This window comes from Ixodes scapularis, unplaced genomic scaffold (genome assembly GCF_016920785.2).
Source record: "Ixodes scapularis isolate PalLabHiFi unplaced genomic scaffold, ASM1692078v2 PGA_scaffold5__190_contigs__length_132052651, whole genome shotgun sequence".
Taxonomy (NCBI): Eukaryota; Metazoa; Arthropoda; class Arachnida; order Ixodida; family Ixodidae; genus Ixodes; species Ixodes scapularis.
The window spans coordinates 61,186,755-61,209,704 of NW_024609880.1; the positions used below are offsets into that span (position 1 = coordinate 61,186,755).

General features: G+C 43.3%; 1 protein-coding gene across 1 annotated transcript; it reads left to right on the forward strand.

The window, feature by feature from the left end:
* The first annotated feature begins 4,773 nt into the window (after window positions 1-4,773).
* On the forward strand, window positions 4,774-22,950 carry LOC115326864 (endochitinase). Its single transcript, XM_040211775.3, has 9 exons — window positions 4,774-4,829; window positions 8,812-8,874; window positions 8,934-9,131; window positions 10,023-10,285; window positions 10,913-11,016; window positions 11,694-11,817; window positions 18,262-18,453; window positions 20,219-20,341; window positions 22,738-22,950. Exons 2-9 carry the CDS (start codon window positions 8,826-8,828, stop codon window positions 22,891-22,893), a joined length of 1,209 nt encoding a protein of 402 aa, XP_040067709.1. The 5' UTR covers window positions 4,774-4,829; window positions 8,812-8,825; the 3' UTR covers window positions 22,894-22,950.

Sequence of the window (22,950 nt, forward strand, 5' to 3'; positions counted from 1 at the left end):
GTTTCATGTCATACCTTCGATAACCATTTTAAACTGCCTGAGTACACTGTACATTAAGATAGTTTTTGTTTTATTTTATTGATTATGGGCTGCTTCTCGCAAATCAGCATTATATATAGAATTCCCCGTATTTCCTTTTCACTGTTCTGGCTGGTTTTGCAATTGCGTTTTCAGAGTGGTTCACAAAAAGTCGCAAGTACCCTGCAGCCGCCGCAGGCAGGCTCTAGCCGTAGGGAAGGCTCCCTAAGCTGGCGCAGAGCCGTGAGCTGGCGGGGCCGCAGCCGCCATCTGTCGGATGTTACACCAGTCAGAGGGCGCGTGGTTAGCAGACAGGCGACGTAAATAGGGAAAACCAGTTATCGTTGTTGTTGTTGTCGTTGTTGTTGTTTTTATTGTTTTTATTGTTTTTTTATTTTTTGCTAAGGTGAGCTTGTTCTACAAAAATGCGATGGGACGCTTCCACTACTTTCAGGCACCTCGGTGATAAATCGTAGCACAATACGTTCCCCGGTCGATTTCTGTGATCTTTTTAAAGGCTTCACCCGAATTCGAGGGCACACGGTACATCAGTCAGATTCCAGTATCAATCTTTAAGACTTTTGCAACTTAAAACGTCAATTAAACCGCTGTTTACCAAGGAATAATCGACTACAATCACTGAACAGTCAAGAAACTCGGGGCGTGTCCAGCGACCCCGGAAGTGTATTTGACATGGGGGGATGGGGGAGGGAGGGGGGGGGGGGGGGGGTAACGGTTTAAAGAAAGCGGAAAAGGGGAAGGGGTGGTCTGAAAAAAATCAAAGTTGAAAAAACAATTATTACTACGATTTTGCTTTATATAGGAGGTTTATTATCACTACCTACCGTGTGTCCAAACATTCATTCAAAATTCCTGTCACGGAGTAAAAAGTACTGGGATGTTCACGCAATCTGATCCAATAGCAGTAGCTATACGGTGGCATCGATCTACGGTGTCTGTGTAAAATTCACTGGAAAATCGGGCGCCTGCACGTAGAGAGTTCACATTTTCAACGAAGGTATATTTTAATCGTGAACGCATTTCTGCGAAATTTCTTGGCTTGGGCGCATTTCTTTCTTGGACGCATTCCTGCGAGAAGTTAAAACAATGGTATTCTTGAAAATTTCAAAAAAGTTTTCCAGTGGTGAACGCAGTCGTCCTTCGGTGGTAAACATTCACTGTCGGTGCCCTTTTTTATTTCAGCATGTTTCCTGTTTTTATTGTCGTCTTTGAAAAGAGGATAAAACAGTCTGGGCGTAGGTGCCCAACTGAACATAGCAGGCTGGCTTACCAAGCACCAAATGGTGTTTCGAAAATCAGACACAAAAACACAAGCAAGAATGCCGCGACTTTTTTTTTTTTTTTTTTTTTTGTGTCTCCGACGACCACCATGATAGCGGCGCTTCAACGCAGACTGCAGTGCGATCTCTCCCCTGACAACCTATGTCGCCCGATAAGGCCTCGTTTTGCCTTGGAAGTTGGGATACTTTACTCCCTCAACTTGCTACATCTGTAGGCAGTCCGTCCTTCAAGAAGGGCTTTCTTCTCGCGCAAACCGTCTGCCCGCCTCGCGCTTCGGCTCTCCCGACGGAAGCAATTACCCAACTTTTGTGCAGACTTGTGCTCGTTACTTGAAAAATGTAATGGATCACAATTACAAATTACCGAGGCTCAAATGTAATGGATTGCCGTTACAAATTACTTTCGCTGAAAAGTAACGGATTACTTTACTCGCTACGTTACAACTTACTTTCACGTTACATTTTCCGTACACTTATCCAGAAGACAAGAGAAACAATTTTGATATTTTTCAAAGATGTTCTGCAACACTACTTTAATTTCTCATATGTTCTATCATGGTAGTCCTTTTAAAAATAAAAATATTGTATTTAAGAGAAATAGTGTAGGTGCACTCCGTTCACCTGTAAGCTAACCAGGCACCGAAAGCTGCAACCACGCCCGCCATCCCGCTAGCTCACAGCCTCCGAAAATGATCCCTGGAATTATGCAAACAAAGCTAGTGTTTCGCATGCTCAGTAGCAGCGTCTACCTCGGCTACGGGTTTCGGAACTAAAGAAGCGATCTACGAAAGGCTCCCTCTTGACTCGGGTGTTCGCAGGTTATTCACAAGAAAAGAAAAACTTGGTTTTAACGTTACAATGTGTAGCCCAATGCAGAATGCAGGGGTCCGAGCTTACCTTGATGTGTTTCCATAGATTAGAGTTTGTTGTTCTTGCTAACGCCAATGTGCGTGCGTGTGTGTGTGTGTGTGTGTGTGTGTGTGTGTGTGTGTGTGTGTGTGTGTGTGTGTGTGTTTGGCAAGCAATGTACGCACTGGAACTCTAGGTTTTCGTTCTCCTTAATGCCCTGAATTTTGCACATCTCATTAAGAGATGGCCATGGAGACGACGGACACTTCATGACTGAAAACTAGACCAGTTAGAGAAAAAGTGGCAGTTACGGGTTATCGAGTGTTCATCGGTTCTCACTTTCATACCAATATTCGTGAAGCCCAGGGGAGGGCAGGGCGTAGAGAGCGAGAGAGGCGGTGTCCATCGGCTCACAAAGCAATAGAGGATCACAACACTTTCGCGCGTTCTCGCTCTCTCTCTATCTCTGTCAGCACTTCTTAGACGGCCTAACCCCCCCCCCTCCCTCCTTTGTGTTGACGGTGGACTGTAAAGTGATGAGTGGACTGGATGACCACGTCCAGACAAGTACACCAAAAGAAGTATCGTCCGTACCCTCGAAAACGGTGTTATTAGCCTGGCGCCGGGCGCTTTTCACCCGTGCGTCAAGAGCGTGCTACAATGAAGTAGCTCACATCAACGACAAAGAAAATTCTACCACCTCGCGCGAGGCTACCACGTCTGTTACGCCAGTTGTGAACCCGCGAATCGAGGGAGTACGGACCCGCGTTTGGTGTCTGTGCAGGTGGCGGGAGACGTTGAAGAAGTTGGAAAAGGTGAAACGGTGTAAAAGAATGAAATAAATAAACACAAAGAGTTTTCTCCTGCCCGGGAGAGGAAGAAAACACGATGGCAGTCGACAGCGAGCGTATTCGGCGTTGTCTTACGTGATCGTTGTCTTTTTTATATTTGTACATGTCTTGCCCGTTTTTCTAGTAGTTCTAGTAACCGGTCATACAAAAATTGGTGTTTTCCCTTACTATTTTTTTTATTTTGAATTTGATTGTTTTATGTTGCTCAATGTTCCCTTGTATTGCTCCAGTTTTTGTATCATGCTCGTATTTTTTAATAAGTAACGAGTAAGTAAAGTAATCAGTTACCAATATTCTGTAACAAAATTATATTACAAATTACCTCCGAAAAAAAGTAACGTGGCAATCACAAAATTGCTTGAAAAAGGAACACATTAGAAGTAATCCGTTCCTTGTAACGGGAGTCTGCTCGTGTGGTTGCTTAGACCACAAAAAAAAAAAGCGCCGTTGCAAGAAAAGGAAAAGCTAAAAGAAATGTTCATGGGCCTTGGGAAACGTGACCGTTGAAAAATGAAGCAAAACGAAGCCGGCTTGCTAGCTGTACAAAAACAGTGCGCTGCGCGTTCCGCGCATAGCCCACCCGCGAGTACAGTATGGGAGTGCTCCAGGAAAATGACCCAGCAGGGGAAGAGTGATCTCCCTGACTGTGTTACGAAAACTGCAGGCGACGGCTTTTTTTTTTTTTTCTATTTTCGAGGAGTTGCCGCGTCGTCCGCAACACTTTGCTTTACTTCGTAATTTTCTTCTGGAATTTTGTGGGCGAAGGTCGTGCCGTGATTTGGTGGGTATCCACCCGCAACAAAAACAGAGCCACGTCCTTTCCCTTAGCCAAGGACGTGGCTTGGCGGAGCTGAGCAACAACGGGAAAACGGAGGGAGCAGGGAGGGAGTGTGCAGTAGGCCTTGAGCCAAACGCAAGGGGGCTCAGCATATTACCCAGCACCCCCTGGAAAATGTTAGCGGGTGCTCAAGCCCCCGTTGCCCCCCCCCCCCCCCCCCCCCCCCCCCCGTTCCGGGGTCCCTGGGCGTGTCGAGCACCGAGCATTCTATTATCGCATCCTCGACCACTGAGATTGCGACATTAGCCGATAAGAACACCGAAGAACGATATTGCAAGGCAAGAGTAGTGAACATAACAACATACAACCTACGTTGTTTTAAACTGTCAGTTACTGTAACAGGGTTCAAAATTGCTTGAAATGTGCTCATTCTATATCAGTGGCAGTATCCCGGGCCTAACACTTCGTAAATGTAACATCCGTGAGAAGTAGAGAGCAAGAAAATAATTGCGTGATATGTTTCATTTCCGCACGCGACTTGCTTGCAAACAAAGACCGGAAATTAACGAAATCTGACAAGACTTTATTGCTACATGTCTTCTGTATGCCTCGCATCTGTGTTCTCCTGTATTACTATCCCAGTGTTAAAATTACTGCTTTATAAATATTTTTTGTGTGCGTCGTTTTGCCCTTTAAGAATGCATAAACTTCAGTGCAACACTCAATTAACTTTATAAAACCGCTGCACTAACAACCATGAACTTAATAAGATTGTGATTCAAGGGGAGTCTACCACTCTCAACAACAAAAATGATCTGGTCTGCGACAAGAAAGTCTGGGATGCTGAGATAAAAAAAGTTCCGTTTCAAGCGGAATTCCGGAGTGATTTTCCGAAGACCTGGTTGCAGGATGCACTTGACACGTTCGCTGTAAAGCACTAAAAAAAGCATAAATTTCAATTCAGCCACCACACTTTTTTCTTCAACGATACATTTCCCCTGGCAAGGACAACGCGAACGTTTTTTAAGCAAGGTAAGGTGAAAAAAGCTTCCTTTTAATTCAGATGCACTTTCCCAGATGTTTTCAATAGAGAAGTATGCATTATAGTTACTTACACAATTAATTGCACTTTGCTCGTGTCATAACTTGGATTGATTGGTCCCATCCGAAAGTACATTGTCCAACTCTTATGTGCCCTTTCTTCGAAATAATGTCCTTACCTTAAATTATTGATCCGATTAATTCATTTCAGCCTCTGTTGAATTTCGGTGGTCTAACTTTTTGCGGCGTTTAGTTTTACATTATACTGCAAATGACCAAAATAAGACTAAACTTCTATAATTGGTTAAGATTGCTTAGAAGTTCAGTGTTGTTGAGACTGTACGCTAATTACTTCAGCCAGATATTTATAGTGCACAGCAGTGGTGTGCGTCAAACTTGTTTGGCTCTAATTCTGGAAAACCTAGGGTCCACAAGAAATGATGTCGTTAATTAGCCTTACGGGGTGCCAAGGTTGTTTTTGTTTCTTTTTTCACGTTTTAATATTGTACGAGACAGAGGAGTTGTTATTTTTATCTCTTCAGAGGATTACATGGTGCTTCGGGAAGGCTTTATTTCACGTATTCCGAGACGCGCTTTCCGTATAATACGTATTTTTAAAACACAGAAAAACTAAATTTGTTCAATCAATTTTCTCACGAGGATCGAGTCCGATACACGGGTGTTTAATTTTAGTACCTTAACTCAAATATATAAAATTGAGCGCTTTCATAATACGTATCTGGGAATCGCATTGCACACATATTTCAACCCTACAATAGTTTGTTATTACAAATATCTCGCTCAGTAGCTAGAGCTTTGTACGCTACTTTATTGTCATGTGTTATTTACGTAATGATATCTGTACGCAAATATAAAACGATTTTTTTACATTTTGAGAACGTATGTGCACCCAAGGCTAATTCGATTTTTCTTTATCCTCTAACTTAAAACCACTTCTCGTTTTCGAAAGGTGTTGAACCAAGTATAAAAGGAAGCTGAAGAGTCATTTTATTACGGAAGAAATGCAAATGGTCTGAATGTAGGCTTCCTAAACATTATTTATAGAAATATTTTATCTTAATTGATTCGTAGAAGAGACGAATTGCTTGTTAAAATTAGGCCATAGCTCCGCCCGCTGCCTGGGCGTAGGAAGGAGGAAAAGCAGAAATAAAAACACTATCGAACGTTACGTCATGGGCGGTATCAGGCGACCGTTGCCTTCCTAGAGAAGCATGCTCGAAGGTGCCGACGGTGTCCTCCCGACGACTTCGACAAATAAGAAACGACAGAAAGGCTCCGCCGCATGCCTCGCTGTAATCACAGTGCGTTGTTTTTGTTGTTGTTGTTGTTTCCAAATAAAAGCAGCTTGCGTTTTCTTCTGCAATTTAAATACAAAAATCGAATTCAGAAAAAAAAACTATCGACGAAAGTTTCTTTTTTTAAGTGGTTTATTCCTTTTATCTTAATTGATTCGTAGAAGAGACGAATTGCTTGTTAAAATTAGGCCATAGCTCCGCCCGCTGCCTGGGCGTAGGAAGGAGGAAAAGCAGAAATAAAAACACTATCGAACGTTACGTCATCGGCGGTATCAGGCGACCGTTGCCTTCCTAGAGAAGCATGCTCGAAGGTGCCGACGGTGTCCTCCCGACGACTTCGACAAATAAGAAACGACAGAAAGGCTCCGCCGCATGCCTCGCTGTAATCACAGTGCGTTGTTTTTGTTGTTGCTGTTGTTTCCAAATAAAAGCACCTTGCGTTTTCTTCTGCAATTTAAATACAAAAATCGAATTCAGAAAAAAAAACTATCGACGAAAGTTTCTTTTTTTAAGTGGTTTATTCCCTTTGAAACTATGTAATCAAGTACTTTCCCTAATACTGTGGCTTTGACGTAATTCCCTGCACCTCAGCGCTGATTTTCTCAAAACTCATGCGCGTTCGCTATTTTGTATAACACGCACGTACAACAAAAAGACCCCAGCGAATGACGAAGACCAGAACACGATTGCACCTTAAAAATGCGATGCACTCGAGGCCGATGCGCAATTGCAACGTTATGTTCTTTGATCCTGCACACATCACATTTTTAGCGTCGAATCCTATTCGAAGCCCTTCCGCTGCCTGCAGCGACTGACTATATCAGTATTCTACAAAAAAACAAGCACAAGGATTTTTTCTTTTTTTTTTTCCGAATTTATGATTGTGGATAATGCAAGCGAAAAAGCGAAACGCTCAAGCTACGTCCAAATGATAAGAGCTGCACTCCGATGAAGCGAGAAGTTGAACTAGCAGCGAGAAGTGGCACGTCAACAAGAGTGTCATGGCCACTGCTATATGTGGCTCAACCTGCTTCGTTTCCTCATTTAGGGGTCGTTTGATGTGACTCGCTTTGGTTCTTTGCTACAGCCTACTCACGCGTGTTGTCGCCTTTATTACCTAAGCACGTGATCTTTGCACCAGCGAAATTTTTTTTCGGTGTCTTACGATAACTATAAACAAGTAGATTAGTGCCACGTGCGACTAATGTACTTGTTCTTGGAAAATTCGCAGCAACGACGCACAGTTCCCCAGACAAGATTAGGCTCAGGGCAATAGCGTGCATCTGTAACACTCTAAAAAAAGCCCGTGCGTCTCCTTTCCTGCACAACACACCGAGAGCCAATCACCGCAACTTACGGGGGGAGCTAAGCGAATGACGATACCGAAACATAAGTTTAGACCTAAAAACGAAGTCTGAGTTGTGACATTAAGTAATGCAAAACGTCACGTTTGCATTGCTTAATGTCACAACTCAGACTGCGTTTTTTGGTCTAAACATATGTTTCGGCATCGTCATTCGCTGAGCTGCCTCCGTAAGTTGCGGTGATTGGCTCTCCGAGTGTTGTGCGGCAAAAAATACTCGCGGGATTTTTTTTAGAGTCTATCTCGTACGCATGCTACCTCTCGTTGCTAGTTCAACTTCTCGTGGGGGTGCGGCGCCTCCGTTATCTTTCAATCATTGCTCGATCGTTTCGGTTTTTTATTGTTCACGACCACGCACTCGGACATTTCAGCATACACACTATTCCACTAGGCAATCGGAAAACCAAACATTTGCCTTCTTTATCAACTCAAACAATGAGGACGATGGCGGGCGATATCACTCCCCAATGATCCTACACTCTAAAAAAAGTCTGTGCGTCTACTTTCCCGCACAACACTCGGAGAACCAATCAGCGCAACTTACGGAGGCAGCTACGCGAATGGCGATGCCGAAACATCTGTTTAGACCAAAAAGCGCAGACTGAGTTGTGACATTAAGCAAGGCAAGCATGACGTTTTGCATTGCTTAGTGTCACAACTCAGACTGCGTTTTTTGGTCGAATAAGATGTTTCGGCATCGTCATTCGCTGAGCTGCCTCCGTAAGTTGCGGTGATTGGCTCTCCGAGTGTTTTGTGGGAAAGCAGACGCACAGACTTTTTTTTGAGTGTAGGGTATCAGTAGGGTAAGGAAAGTGACCTCGTTTTTACCACTAACGTAGGCATGAACACTTTGGTGAATGTAGCAGTTTCTGAGACGGTGAAGTGTTACGTTTCTTGAAGTTTCTTTAGTTCTTTTATATGAAGTGTGTGATACGCTGACGACTATATGTTACAATGTTGCTATTAGTTGTACAGCACGTGGCGCATAATATGTATGCAGTTGTCTCGGCGCAAGGAGAAAACAGCTATATACAAATATAAGTTCCAGCGCGGGATATCAGTTTTAAAACTGTAATGCTTCAAGGTGGAGGCTATCAGTCAGTGTCAACATCAAATGTGTCATAGCACAAATGTGTTTTAGTGTAATTCGTTCAGCTAAAGTGTGTATGTGTCTGAATAAAAAACACTGTTGTAAGCTAAATAATTTTATGAAGGTAAGAAAAAAATAGAAATTAAAACAAGAGCATTGATTGTCAGTTGTAGTAAGTGACAAACACAAAAACTCTCATTGCAGGAAAGTGCCTTCAAATGGCAGGTTTGTTTATCCTGGTTGCACTCGGGGGCGTCCTATACTGCGGTAAGCTACCTCGCCACCGCGGACTTGCCTCCACGCTTAACAAACTTACTTCCCAACAGCGTGCCAGGTTTTCCCGCCTACTTACAACCACGGTCGCATTTTGCCCGTGGTTTGCTACTACGAAAAGGGCCAGTCGTTGCGGCCGAACCCGGCAAACTACGACATTGGTGACGTGCCCGGACAATTGTGCAGTCACGTGAACCTAATCTACATCGAGTTGGACGAGCAAACATGGAAAGTGAAAGAAGATTCTACAGGTGAAATGAGTTAAGCCCGATTCACATGTCGCGAGTTTACTTCCGGTTCCGCAAGTGCGACGCCAAGCACCACACTTTCCACCACGTTTTTGTTTCTTTTTTATTTGTTTTTTGTCGCACGAGTGACGTCGTTTTGCGAAATCACAAATAATATTTCACCATGTGAATCAGGCTTTACCTACACATTTCGTTCTGCATGACTTGCACATGACGTTATCACAAGTATCATGCCCATCTCATTCCCAATTGTTATTGATGAGAGTAACGAACTCGGTGGTGAGAAATAAATGTTTCATAAGATTCTTACATAGCAGCAGAGTCCTTAAAAATGACCGCTGATTTGACGACATTGCCAGCCATGCACAGCTGCCTAGTCCTCAAGAACATAAAGGCATAGAAAGTCTCGATCTCCTATTATCCCCCGGCAGTCAATGAGACCGCAGAATTTTTTCAGGAAGAACAATCACGAATCAATTCTGAAACGATGCAAAATGTCGTGATTGAACGCAGGGTGTAGCGACTAGCAAGCATCGAGAATCTTATTATCACTACTTAGTAGAATTACCCAATAAAAACGTTTAGGAATAAACTCAAGAAAAAGCATTGATATGATTAATCAAGTCTTGCGTTTTTTGTTTTTTTTTCAACTGTCATTGACAATATGTTGCCAACTGCTGAGAGATAAAGCTGGGACCTGTGCCCAATGAAGGGGGCACCGAGTGACCAAAGGATGGTAATTCGTCTCTCTGGTCGCCAAACCGTATGTCATCCAATCGTCGCTGTATGCCGTTAGGCTTCTATTATTTCACAAACATATTAACACTGAATTGCGTTGACGAATGAGGGCAGAAACGAACGACATAGGTTTTCTTTTTTTTTTTCCCCTTTCAGTGAACTTTACGTCGTTCAACCAAATCAAAAGAAAGTTCCCAAGAGTGAAAACCTTTCTCTCCATCGGCGGGTGGAGTAACCAGACGAAAGTGATATCAACGATGGCCCTTGGGAACGAGAGTCGTCGTTTGTTCGTTGACGGAATTGCGGAAACATTGAGGCAGCTAAATTTCGACGGGCTCGACATCTTTTGGCTCTATCCGGGTCATGCTGAACGAGGTGGCAGGAGAAGCGACAAGGCTAATTTAATTCAACTGCTGAAGGTGGGTCTATATACATTACATTGTCATCGGTTTGCACACGTGAGGAATGCTGACGCGTGGTGCCATTTGCTTATATTCCCTTTGTTTCTGCACAAATGCATTAGCTGCTTGGAACGAGTTTCCAGCGTTCGAGTCAATGTAAAAGTAAAACGAACTATTGGGACCAACAGCTTAAGAAGGTTTAATGCATGGCGAGCCCCGATGATTTTATTATCTCTAATCAGCCTCTGAGATTGTGACAACAGCCGATAAGAAGCCAAGGAACGAATCACAAAGCAAGAAGCGGAATCGTAATAAACCACGCCCCGCTGCCAGTTACTATATCTTTCGGTTAGAGTGATAAAAGAAAAAACTGCCGAAACGACGACTGGGAATACGTATACAAATATTACAGTAATGTAGTTCCTCCTTTAGGCGTCCCCTTTAGTTTGTTCAAATGAATGCGCACGTTATCCGAACAGTGTCTCAACTGCGATGTGCAATGTCTTGTGGCATATCACTTTATTTCTTCCAAGAGTAAAACTCAATTTGATAAGTGTTCTTGGTCTCGTAATCTTTAAAGGATGCGCCACCTGCACTTTCGTAACCCATTTTTCCTCCTTGCTTTTTTCTTCTTTCTTTCTTTAGAAGTTAAGAAGAGTTTTCAGAAAACGAGGTCTCCTCCTCACAATTGCAGTATCCCTCAACAAATACATCTTAGACAGGGGATACAACATACCAGAGATTGTCAGGTACGTTTACTAGATCAATGTTATTCTGAACAAGATACGCATTTTGACTCGCTTTTCTGCAAGACAAACCTATTGCCTGTCCACAAAATGCTGCACGCGTTTTACTGCTCATATACCACCTATCAACCTATCAACGCCATGCCTTTCAAGTCGCTGAAAGTTGAAGATACATCAGCGCTAAAGTGCCGTATTGATCCTCATTAACTATCCTTCTACTCCTAGATATAGTTGTACGTATACCGCACCTTGATGCACTCTAAAACCAATCCCCGGTGTATTTTGGTCAGCTGAGTCGTTGAAGAATAAGCGCAAACGTTATTGCAACATAATGGCTATCCATAACAAAAAATATATTCGAGTTCGCTTTACTGAAGCACACGAAGGCAGCCAATCCCAGAAAGCTACAGGATACCAGAGAATGAAGAAGCTCGCAATACGATTTGACCAAAACATGCGATGTGCATGGGTCCAATCACCATGACTACCTGTGGATCGTGGCAAACGACGAGGTTGAAAGTGTGTTTAAACCTAAGAAACGGTCTGTGTTGTGATACTGAGCATGACATTTCACAAATATCAGTGTCACAAAGCAAGCCGTTTCTTTTTTTTTTTTTTTAGCGCTCCAGATTTTTGATAAGTGCATTGAGAACGATACAATTAAAACGTCCTGTTTTCAGATACGTGGATTGGATGAACGTAGTTGGCTACGACCTCCGAGGTATTTGGAATGATCGTACCGACATCCACAGCCCTTTGTACCCGCGAAACATTGACAGCGAGGAAATGGCGGGCCTTAACGTGGTAAGATAAAAAAAACAAGTGACTTTATCCTGTTTCCTTTCGCCAGTTAACATAGGAAGGTGTGAACACAACTCAACCAAAATGGACGCCTTTAAAAAACCAGTCGAGCAACCATGAGACAGTTGTTACGCCGAAGCAACGTTATTAAACCACTCAGTTGGGAAACTGCCATAGAGACTGCTTCAAAAAAGTGACCCCGATTTGTCCTCGAGCACCGAGCTAATGACGAACACAACGCCACCATTTCTCCCGCAGCGGCCATTCGAGGAACCGCACGTTACTTCTATTTTGGCTTTAATCGGCTACTTTGGCGCCGAAACAGATACAGTGGAAGAGGTTACATGAGTAGACCCCTCTCTCTACAGCGAACGCGCAGCGTCTTCCTACCGAAGTTAAAATGCACCTAGGTCGGGACGCGCTACCTGAAAGCACCGCTGAGGCATGGTTGTATAAAAACAATATTAATTGTGCCACAAAACCTTGCAAACTAACGATTTTAAAAACATCACGCGCCCTTCATTTTGTACGAAACTCCAATATATTTCATACAAAAAGAGTCTTTTCCGTTTGTCTTTACGCAAAAACAGGCTTTCTAAAAGCTCAAGGTGACCACAGTACAGACAAATGATAAAGAGTGGCGCTGTTGTCGTATTTAGCTCGGTCTCGGCGGACGCCAGCGGCCCAGGTTTTGACGGCGAGTTTCCCAACTGAGTATTTTAGTAACGTCGCGCCGAAGTAACAGTATGCACTCTAAAAGAAGCCCGTAGCGTCGACTTTCCCGCACAACACTCGCAGAGCCAATCACCGCATCTTACAGAAGTAGCTCAGCGAATGACGATGCCGAAACATATGTTTAGACCAAAAAACGCAGTCTGAGTTGTGACATTAAGCAATGCAAAACGTCACGCTTGCGTTGCTTAATGTCACAACTCAGACTGCGTTTTTTGGTCTAAACAGATGTTTCGGCATCGTCATTTGCTGAGCTGCATCCGTAAGTTGTGCTGATTGGTTCTCCAAGTGTTGTGCGTGAAAGTAGACGCACAGACGTTTTTTTAGAGTGTGGTGCCTGGAACGCGTCTCCGAGTGGTGTGTTTAGCGCGCCCAAAAAAGTGGTCCCTCGATTTTCGCCTGATGACGTCATTCAAGTGTCATGCTGTCGCCGGTCGCGATCCTGGTGGCGTCCCAACAGCGGTGGTGTTTATAGCAGATGCCTGATCTGCTCCAAGTCGCTCTCAAGTGTGGCGGTCCACGGAAGTTTCGGCAGCCAGAAGTTGGGACGCCATGACGACAGCGACACTCGTGTTCGGATGTGCTACTCGCAGCCTTCTCGTTAGCATTTCTACAACCAGCCGCCGGGATCGCGACACGCAACAGCATGACATTTCGGCTTCTGTGACGTCATTTGTTGCCACTTTGGGACCACTTTTGATGTATGGGCGGGATAGGACGCTGAACACACCAATCGAAGACGCGCTCCAGGCGCCATAGTAGTAGACCCTTTTCAAAAGTTCGTGCCATTTCCCGTCCGCCCTTACTTGCTCACGTGCTCTGAACATGTGTTAGACGCGAGTGCTGACGTCAGCGTTCGGCGAGGACTCGGATCCAATCACGCGTTTTGTGCTCAAGAAATGGCGACCATCAATGTTGCTTTATAGACTTTTGAAAAGTGTGCAGAAGCGATGGCCCCTACCGTATTTGCCCAAGTAATAGCCGCACTTCTTATGAACAAGGCCCTTGCGTCGGCTTTTAGGCAAAACGCACAAGCAACCAATATAGCGTTCTGCCTAAAAAAACGCAGCGAATAACTAGGTCCAAACTGAGCAGATAGCATTTTCGCGTGAAGACGTTATCTCTGTCCCGCAAATCACTGCCATTTTTCTAGCGATCGCGGTGATTCGCTATCCCCGTGCTCCGCGAAAAAGCCGACCCACAGACTTTGTTCATGAACAACGCGGCTATTATTCGAGCAAATACGGTACACTCTAAAACTTCAAGTGCGTTTACTGTACCGCGAAAGACTGGGGACTGCCCATCCCTACAATCTACGGCGGGAGCTCGGCGAGTGATGAGGCCAAAAAATGAGACACAAAGAAATATTCTGCGCAGTGACACAAACCGTGACTAAAGAACGTGAAATGACATGCTTTGTGTCACTGCCTAGACAGTTATTTTTAGGACTAATCATTTTTTTAGCCGCATCTTTCGCCGGGCTCTCGCTTCAGGTTGTAGCGACGACATAACTGTCCCAAGTGCTCTACGGGAAAGTAGGCGCACCAGATTTTTCAGAGTATACTTGTATAAAGTCACTGGCAGGTTTAGAAAGACGGGGCGTGGCTTATGTTCCCGCTGCTAGCTTGCCGATTCCTTCGTTGGGGTTCTTATCGACTGATATTGCAATATCAATGGCTGCAAAGAAAAAAACAATAAGATGATGTGAACTCGCCACGTACTGCGTTTCTTAAGATGCAAGCAACTACAATACTGCTACTATATCTCCGAAATCCACGCCAGTAAAGTAATATCTACAGCAATTGTCTAAAGGTTCGTATTCATCATGTGAAGTTCTTTGCAGCGTTGCGGCATACACCGCCTTTCCCACGCGCCCGTGCATTTCTAGCGAAAGCGCTTGTTCGGGAAACTATTTTAGCGATTTTGCGGAACTTCGATCTTGCGGCTGGGTATACACAGCTTGTGTCGCAAGACGGACACAATATTGACACAGCACCACCTGCTGCGCGGCAATGGCTCTGGAAGCGAGCTCGCGGCAACGGAAGAAACATACATCACACAATCACTCATGCAGTCCACAATTTCGATGCACACGATTTCTCGTGGATGTGTCTATTCCCCGTGCAATAGCGCGTGTGCACTAGCTTTGGCGGTGAGCTCTCTCACACAGTCTGTGCTGAGACGCTGATTCTAGCAAGCCGGCCCAGAAATTTGAATCAGATGTCCGGGAAACCGGGAGTGTCAGCTGGTGTCATGTAGCTTGCGCATACCATATGGGGTAACCGAGCTGGGTTTGATAGACTATTGGGATTCTAATGGATCTGATCTCAGACGCCTTTAGCGATCAAAAGCAATGTCCCCCCCCCCCCCCCCCTGAACGCACGGGTGGGGATTGCCTGTTCCGCGTGAATTTGTATGACGCAATTTCTTCTTAACTGACGTATTGACGCGTTTCAAAAGAGAAACATAACTTGATTTTTTTTGTTTTTTTGGTAAACACTTGGTATTTTTGGAGTGCATTTGGGGACGTAACAGTGGGTCGGGATGTCAACGAGTATGCACACCGCCACCTGATGCTCGAACTCAACAAAGCAGCAGTGGCGGATATTTTGAAGTTCGCGCAGCCGGCGCAAGAGGAGTCGAATTTCGAAAAAGGGCATTTTAAGTTATGAACTCGTGCGAGCATCGTGGTTTCTATTCTGCTGAATCAAATTCCCCATATTCAAAACGTCTACGAGTGGCATAAAAACTCTTTCGTCGAACCTGAAAAAACTATTTTTACTTTTTTTATTGAAAACGTATGTGATTGTTTTCAGGCCCTGATCACTTCCTTTTGACTTTTACTACCTGTTGTCGTTGTCGAGAGGACTTTCTGCTGCTTCTGTGTTGATATTTTTTGTATAATTCCTGTAGCCAGTGGTAATAGAAAAGCTAAAAAATATTTGTTCACTCCACTTTGAATTTGTTTGCTGCCTTGCTAATGAGTGTCGTCAGAATGACTGCAAACGTTTTGTTTACTTCAAATTTAAACTTTTTATTGCTTTTCTATAGCCAGTCTCAATAAAAAAAAATATAGATGTAGACGTTTGGTTTACTTCGCTTTACAACAGTTGTGTTCATTTCCGGTTCGCAAAGTCATCATAAAGTTCTCAAACGTTTTGTTGACCCCCTGTTGAAAATGATCTGCTATCTTCCTATAGCCGGTGTAAATCGACCTTGGCCAAATTACCCAAGCACCAAAGAAAATGATACGAACATATCTGCATCCGCTGCACACGGTCGCCTAATGACTATAGTGGTTCCTAGTAAGGAAATTAATAAAATAAAGCGCTCACGCACGGATGTGCGACGTGTAACTTTTTTTTTTAGAGCACAGCTTTTAGGCGCTCGTTTCTGGCTTGAGCGGCGTCGGCGTCGCCGTCGGCGTCGCCGTCGGCGACGGCGTAGTCGCTCGGTGCATGATGGGTAAATTTTCCCGCTAAATTTAGCGGAAAATTTTTCCCTAAATGGGGGCGAGGAGGAGAGGAGGAGGTGCATAGCCCCCTCTCCGTACCTTCCCCTCCTCCCCCTCAAGAGTTGCGCTCTAATTCGGCGTTACAGAGAATTGTAAACGGCTTTTTTTTTTTTACATTTTTGCTTTCGAAAAGATACTGCTACGGACGCTAACACGTGCAAGCGTGTAAACAGACTCGCAGTATGATACTTGGTGCTTGGGTAGTATAGCAGAATCTATAGACCTTTTCGCATAACCATACTTGCGTACAACTGACGCACCCTCGAACCGGTGAATTTTTGGATTGTCCGCTGGCCCAGGGTATGCAACCGCTAAGAGTGTGGGCAAAAAAGCTTAGAGACGGACGTCGTGAGTGAGTAAGTTCCGAGTGTTCTTTTTTTTTTCTTTTTTTACCATGCTACATTTTTTTGAAAATCTACGGTTGTCTGGCTGTCCCTGCTTCATCGTCGGGTCCATTAATAATTTTAATAAGTGTAAGAACAATCGCGGAAAGTGTGCGATGAGCCCACAAAGCTGAGAGCGAGTGTGGCTGCAATGTTATTAAGCTTCACATGTTCACGAAGGATCCAGATTTATTAAGTCAGTCGATTTCGAGTGCGAATCGTGAGGGCTTTGTATCAGACTCGTCGCCAGGTTTATACTCACGACTACCTCGTCTAATCAGAGCAAACCGATTCCAACCCGGTGACGGTACTCCGAACAGGTTATCACTAAGAGGTATGCTATTAATCCATGGAATGTGAAGGATATAAAAACGTCTCCGTTCCACCACTCAAAATTGCAGTTGAAGCTCAATCGAGAGACCCCACCACTCTCGTTCTCGTTATTTTAAGCAGGAAAGGCGATAGCCTATTATTAGCTAGCTCAGTGAGCCAGCTCGATTCACCCGGTCAAGTTCCAGCCAAGTTATTGTAGCCCACCATAGCCTAGTCTAGTCAAGTTCTTTCCATACCCACACCATTCCATACGCAAACAGCTGTGCTGCCACAGCCGAACAATACTTCAAGTAGCAAGCCTCTAGACGGTGTCGTCGACGCAACAATTCTGAAGATGGCAGCGCCTTTAAAAAGGTCTATATTAAAACTACATACTTTTGTTAACTCCTTATTGAATACTTTTTGACGCTGTCAAAATTTTACTCTGTGTTCCTCTATTAGTGACGTTCTTGACACTATTAAACTAGATAACTACAAGTAGAAAAGTCAACAATAACAAAAACATTGCTTAGCAGTTACTGTGACCGGCCGCCTCACCCTGAATGGTGCAATGCAGAGATTTGACAACATGCCAAACAGGAACCGATTTTAGGGATCTTGACTTAGCACTGCATCGAGTAATCCTTGACTTTCAGTAAGAGACCGAGCATATGAACCTCGAAGCATACTGTTGTGCATTTGAAAAAGTCGTGTGAAAAGGAGATCGTACTCGGAACCTTATTAAATGTTGAGAGGACCATTGAAATCAATTTTGCCCTTAGAATGTGGGTCATATTAGACGGTGGAGCAGACAGAAAAACAGTGATTCATGGACTCTGCTTGCTTCGTAGCGTTTGCGTTAGCTTCTTCTGCGTACATGAGAACCGCAGGTGGTGCATTTTACATCTAGAAGTCATAAGAATCAAATGAAATATTCCTGAAATAAGCTATTTGAACATATAAAAAATGTTGTTATATATTTTTTTAATTCATTTGTCGGCCTTATTATGTGCAGCCTACCAGCTGGAATCCAGCGAAAATTCGATTTAAATCATTCCAAACATATTGTTGAATTCAAACTCATATATTTATACCATTCTTTCTTTTTGAAACGGGTAACTTTTTGCTGAAAACGTTGTAAGCTTTTACGCGAAAGGCTAAAAAAGGACCGACTCGGAGACGACAGAAAGTCTGTCGACATTCGAATAAAAGCTGGGCCAATGTTCGAACAAAAAATCTGCTTAAAAGCTAGAGGGAAGTGTGATGAAGATATGTTGCCATTTAGGACTTATTTTCAAGCGCTTTTCAACCAAAAAGCTTTACAGCTTTTTTTATTTTATTTTATCTATGGGTTATCAGCTTCTTTTAATGGTCACCACAATCTATGGGACCCCTCGCGTAGCACAAATATTTGCCTGCAAAAGAGAGCGTGTTTAGCAATAGAAGCGTCTACGGTATTAATCATAACTATATTTTTTGTCGTTTATTAATTTTTTTTCCTGGCAGCAAGAAGGTATGCAGGAGATTCTAGACAGAGGGGCCGTGAAGCGAAAGCTGGTCCTCGGAATTGCATTCTATGGACGGGTGTATCGCCTCGCCGACCCCAGAATAGCGGGACTCCATTCGCCGATCGACAAACTTAACAGGCCTCGAGCTGGAGCATTTCTGGGGAGCGATAATATTCACGCTTATTTGGAGGTAAGGCAGCCCGCAAAATTTTCCTGGTGTTTTATTTAAGACTGTTCGCCAACGATTTCCCCCTGGCGTGTTGCTTTTGTCGACCATAAATAGTGGCGAGAACAATGATAACGGTTAACGGTCACTTCTAGCAAGGCATGTCGACCTCGGAGCATCTTGGTGTCGATCTGCAACCAATTAAATTGAGACACCGAATAAGAACACCGAAGAACAAATCCCGATGTAAAAAGCGTGAACGTTGTCTTTCTTAAGCTCTCGGTGGCAATAATAATGTTCAGACTTCGTTCGTTGAGTCATTAGTTCATTGATTGCAGACTTGCTTTTGGCGTAAAAACAAAAATGCGAAAGCTACTTTTGGAGTAGACAGAAGCTGCATTCAAAAGCAGTCGTCACTGTTTAAGAACGACGGTACAGTACAAAATATTTGAATGTTTGAAAACTGCGTGTTTATACAAGGTGTTTTTCTTATGCATTACAGATTTGTTTGTTTGTTTCATGTTTTTTTTTTTTTTTAATCTGTGAAAGCTACATTGATATGGTCTGTACAGGCGAGTTATACGGTCATGGGGGACGTAATACAGGTGCCGAATTATTACAATAACTAGTTTAATTAACTTATCTTTGTTAACTAACGTTTTAATTATTGAAGATAAAGATATGGTTTTAACCAGAAACTTTCTGGGCGTCATCGGAAACTACTAAATGTGCCAATTTTTGAAAGATTCTGGGGCGCGTGGGAGGCGCTAAAGTTACCTTCGTGCAACGGGCACAATGCTGGCGGGGTGAATAGCACGGGCGTGTTTTCGCGCCACGAGCCTTCCGTTTGTTGTACGAGTAGTAAATTTGCAAAACCTCGCTTCCCACACGCCCCGCCTCTTATTAAATTCATTGATTTGGCTGTTTTCGATTACGCTCAGCGAATTTCTGAATGGAATAATATATATATATATATATATATATATATATATATATATATATATATATATATATATATATATATATATATTTAAGACTTATCCTGAGAATTATCTTTCACGATAATGTCCGCTTGAAGGTATAACTCACCTGCACAACCCGAATAAAGGTACCTTTTATGACTTTTCTTTTAAACAAAAATCTAAAGCCTTACCAAAAACACCAAGCATACGCCAGTTTCACAGGACAATTAAATGACTGCGCATTTTATATTTTTGCCAAAACGCTGAAACGCTAAAAGTTTACTCAAGCAAGAAGGATAGAACTGTCTACTCAACCATGAATTTTCCTATGCAGGCATGCAACTTCAGTAAAAAGCCTTTCTATTAACTGCGCGATTCTTAATTGACTAGATTCAATAACAAAATTAAAGCAATAATCACACTAAAACCTACCTCCATATAAAAGCCGGAACACCAGAAATTATAAAATTTGTCACACGTGGTTCAATCATCTCCAGAACCCCTTAGAACGAAGAAATAATACAGCTTCAATGAAAGCGAAAATTAGCTCCTCGTGGACTTGCTGCGGAACATGAACGGAGCATAAACTCGGGTGTTTTTTTACTGCAGACTGGGCGAGTTGGTAAGGCATGATCCACGTACCAGCGTACGGGTAGACAGGTGTAAGTGTATTTTTCGAGTGCTTGGATTTACTGTGTGACTGTCTATCTGTGCGTTGATACGGTGATCAGGGTTGTTGTTGTTGTTGTTTTTATTTCTGAATATCGAAGTTTATTTAGTACAAGTGACTTGGGGGCTTCAAACCACGACTTGGACCTCCTGCACAGATCTGTCTCAACTTGAAGAGCGGGGCATGGAGGAGATACTTCGATTCAGAAGGACAGTGCCCGTACGCCACAAACGGAGAGGATTGGGTGGGCTACGAAGATGAGGAGAGCATTCGTCAAAAGGTAGGATTAAGTTTGAAGATCATGCATACTACGCTTACTGGCACGTGTTACGCACTCGTCGTGCTCCAGAGGCCCTGTCACTGTCTGTCCCTCCACGTGTGCATGCATAATTTATTGTTTCTATGCTTAATAAACACGTTATCATTACCTGCAAGTGTCAAGAGCCATACTAAAATTATCATCCGCGTTTTTTGCACCGCCAGCATTGCGTCTCTTACACGAGTGGAAATTTTAGCGCACCACCAAGCTTCACGCACTCTTCAAGTCTTCCTGAAATTTACTGATTTCGTTCCTTTTGATAAAGCTCAGCACGTTTTTAATTGGAGCTATATGTCTATTCTCCCAAATTGCCAAATTTCAGTTACTTCTCGGATTTCCCGTGACGGTTAGCCCCCGATATTACGTCCACCAGATTTGCATTTGCGAATTTCCAAGCACGGGTGGCGCAATCCCTGTAAATTACAAGATCGTTTACGAGCTCTGAGCCGCCGTCCCTTCACATTTCATATGTGCTCAATTAGATTAACATCTGGGGATTTATGTGGCGTGGACATCAACTGGAATTGATCGTTATGCTTTTCAACCAACTGTAAGAAAATTATGGCCTTCTAAGTTATGCCCTGTATCAAGGCAGGAGCCATTAATGATGAAACTGGTCAATAATAATGTTGACATAGCCCGCAGCTCTCACAGTGGGCTCTACAACAACTACATGTCCCGGGGATGCCCGTGAAAACTCCCCCCAAGGCATAATACTCCAACCACCGACTTGTGCGCATTCAGCAGCACATGCGTCGAGGGCATTCCCTTACACGGCTAACGATGTCATGTAAAAAAATTTTGTTGCATCCAACCAGACATCTCGTTTGCATTGTTTCATGGACCAATCACGAGGGCACGTGACGTCAATTTTCCCGCTAAATTTATCGTGGAACCTCAGTTTGTTTATAGGTCCCGTAACGTCAGGTTACCTGACATCAATTCTCTCGCCAAATTCAGCTGGGAAACTGGATTGGTGCATGGGTAACGTGACGTCAATTCTTCCGCTAAACTTAACGGGGTGCTTGAATTTGTCTGTAGGTCCCATGACGTAAGGTCACGTGTCATCAATTTTCCCGCCAAATTTAGTGGGGAAACGTTTTGTTTACGCTCACGCCGTCGCGAAACTGAGGAACAAGTCACTAACAGCTACCGCTGAAAAAAAAAAAAAAAAAAAAAAACTCTTGGCATATGTGGCGTTTATTTCGGTGAACAAAAACATGTGAACACGAAATAAATTTTTGTTTCATTTCTTCCTCGCAATAGGCTTGGCTGAGAAAAACACCACTGTTATCTTTTCATCCGGGGGAATTCCGAACCTTGACTCTGGTGAAAGATCGGCGTCCTATTCAGCGTCATATTCAGGCGGACTCTCGGCTTTTTACTATGCGTAGCTTACTTGTGAGGGGCGAAAGATAAAGTTTCCTTTTTTGGTGAAACAATCTGCGAACATATGGAAAGCAATCTAGGAAGACCGAACTCCAAACCCACCGATAGTTCATTATCGATAAGTTTTTCGATTGTATATTACCAATTGTGTTTCTACGATATTCACTTGTTAGTTTTCCTACAATATACTATCAGTGATTTTTCCATGGGGCACAGTCGAGGCTTCACAACAGGGTTTCATATCGTTTCACCATAGGTGTCCAAACCTTTTGTGTGTTTTTTTTTTTTTTAGATCGTTTTCCGACATTTAGGTGGAAGTTCTCAATTTCACTGCAGATTTTTCTTACATTTGATAAGATTTCTTGGCTGCACACTTGAAGCGTTTTTTTGTCTATCAAAATCACTATTCCGATATTTACTTGAATCGACAATCGATAATACTATTGACAGTTTTACAATTGTTGTTAATTTATAGTTTTACGGTAGTCTTCTATCGGTTGTACTACCGGCAGTTTTACGATAGACGACTATTGACAGTAGTGTAGAGAGTTTTTAAATAGCCCATTATGGATACTGGTGTCAATCTTTTTTTCCTAACGAAAGTTGAATCCGGCTTTAATTATCGATAGTATCGAGTGCACATCAATATGTTTGCGCCAGTAATGGAGTTTGACATCTTCGGCAGGGCGTAGATAACTGTTTCTAAGTCAACCCATGCCATAAGCAGGTCCCGATAGCTCCTCTCGGGTTCTCCTAGAACCTTATCTGCTGTCTTTTAGGAATGACGTATGATAGTGTTTTATCAAGTAATGTCGTTTTTTGGGCATGCAGATAAGACAGAGTTTATGAAAAGACTAATTATATTCTATACTCTTAGCCCGATTCTTTTCGCACTGTTATTTCTCCTATCAAAGCACAATGAAAAAAAAAAAACATTTTTAAAAAAGCGAATTCCGACTTTTTTACAGGTGGACTTCGTCAGAAGAGAAGGCTACGCTGGGTTTGCAGTCGTCAGTGTTGGCATGGACGATTTCAGAGGATGGTGCGGTGCACGAAACGGTCTTCTGGAAGTCATCAACAACGGCATTCCTTACGAGCGGCTTCCCATTATTGTACAAAAATAGATTTACGTCGCTGCAATTCGTTATACACGCGCGCGAAGTAAACTTACCGCCCATCTC

Coding starts and splice junctions, on each gene's coding strand:
- LOC115326864 (XM_040211775.3), top strand. CDS start 8,826: ATGGCAGGTTTGTTTATCCTGGTTGCACTCGGGGGCGTCCTATACTGC. Junction 11,017..11,693: donor AACATACCAGAGATTGTCAG/GTACGTTTACTA, acceptor TCCTGTTTTCAG/ATACGTGGATTGGATGAACG. Junction 20,342..22,737: donor AGGAGAGCATTCGTCAAAAG/GTAGGATTAAGT, acceptor ACTTTTTTACAG/GTGGACTTCGTCAGAAGAGA.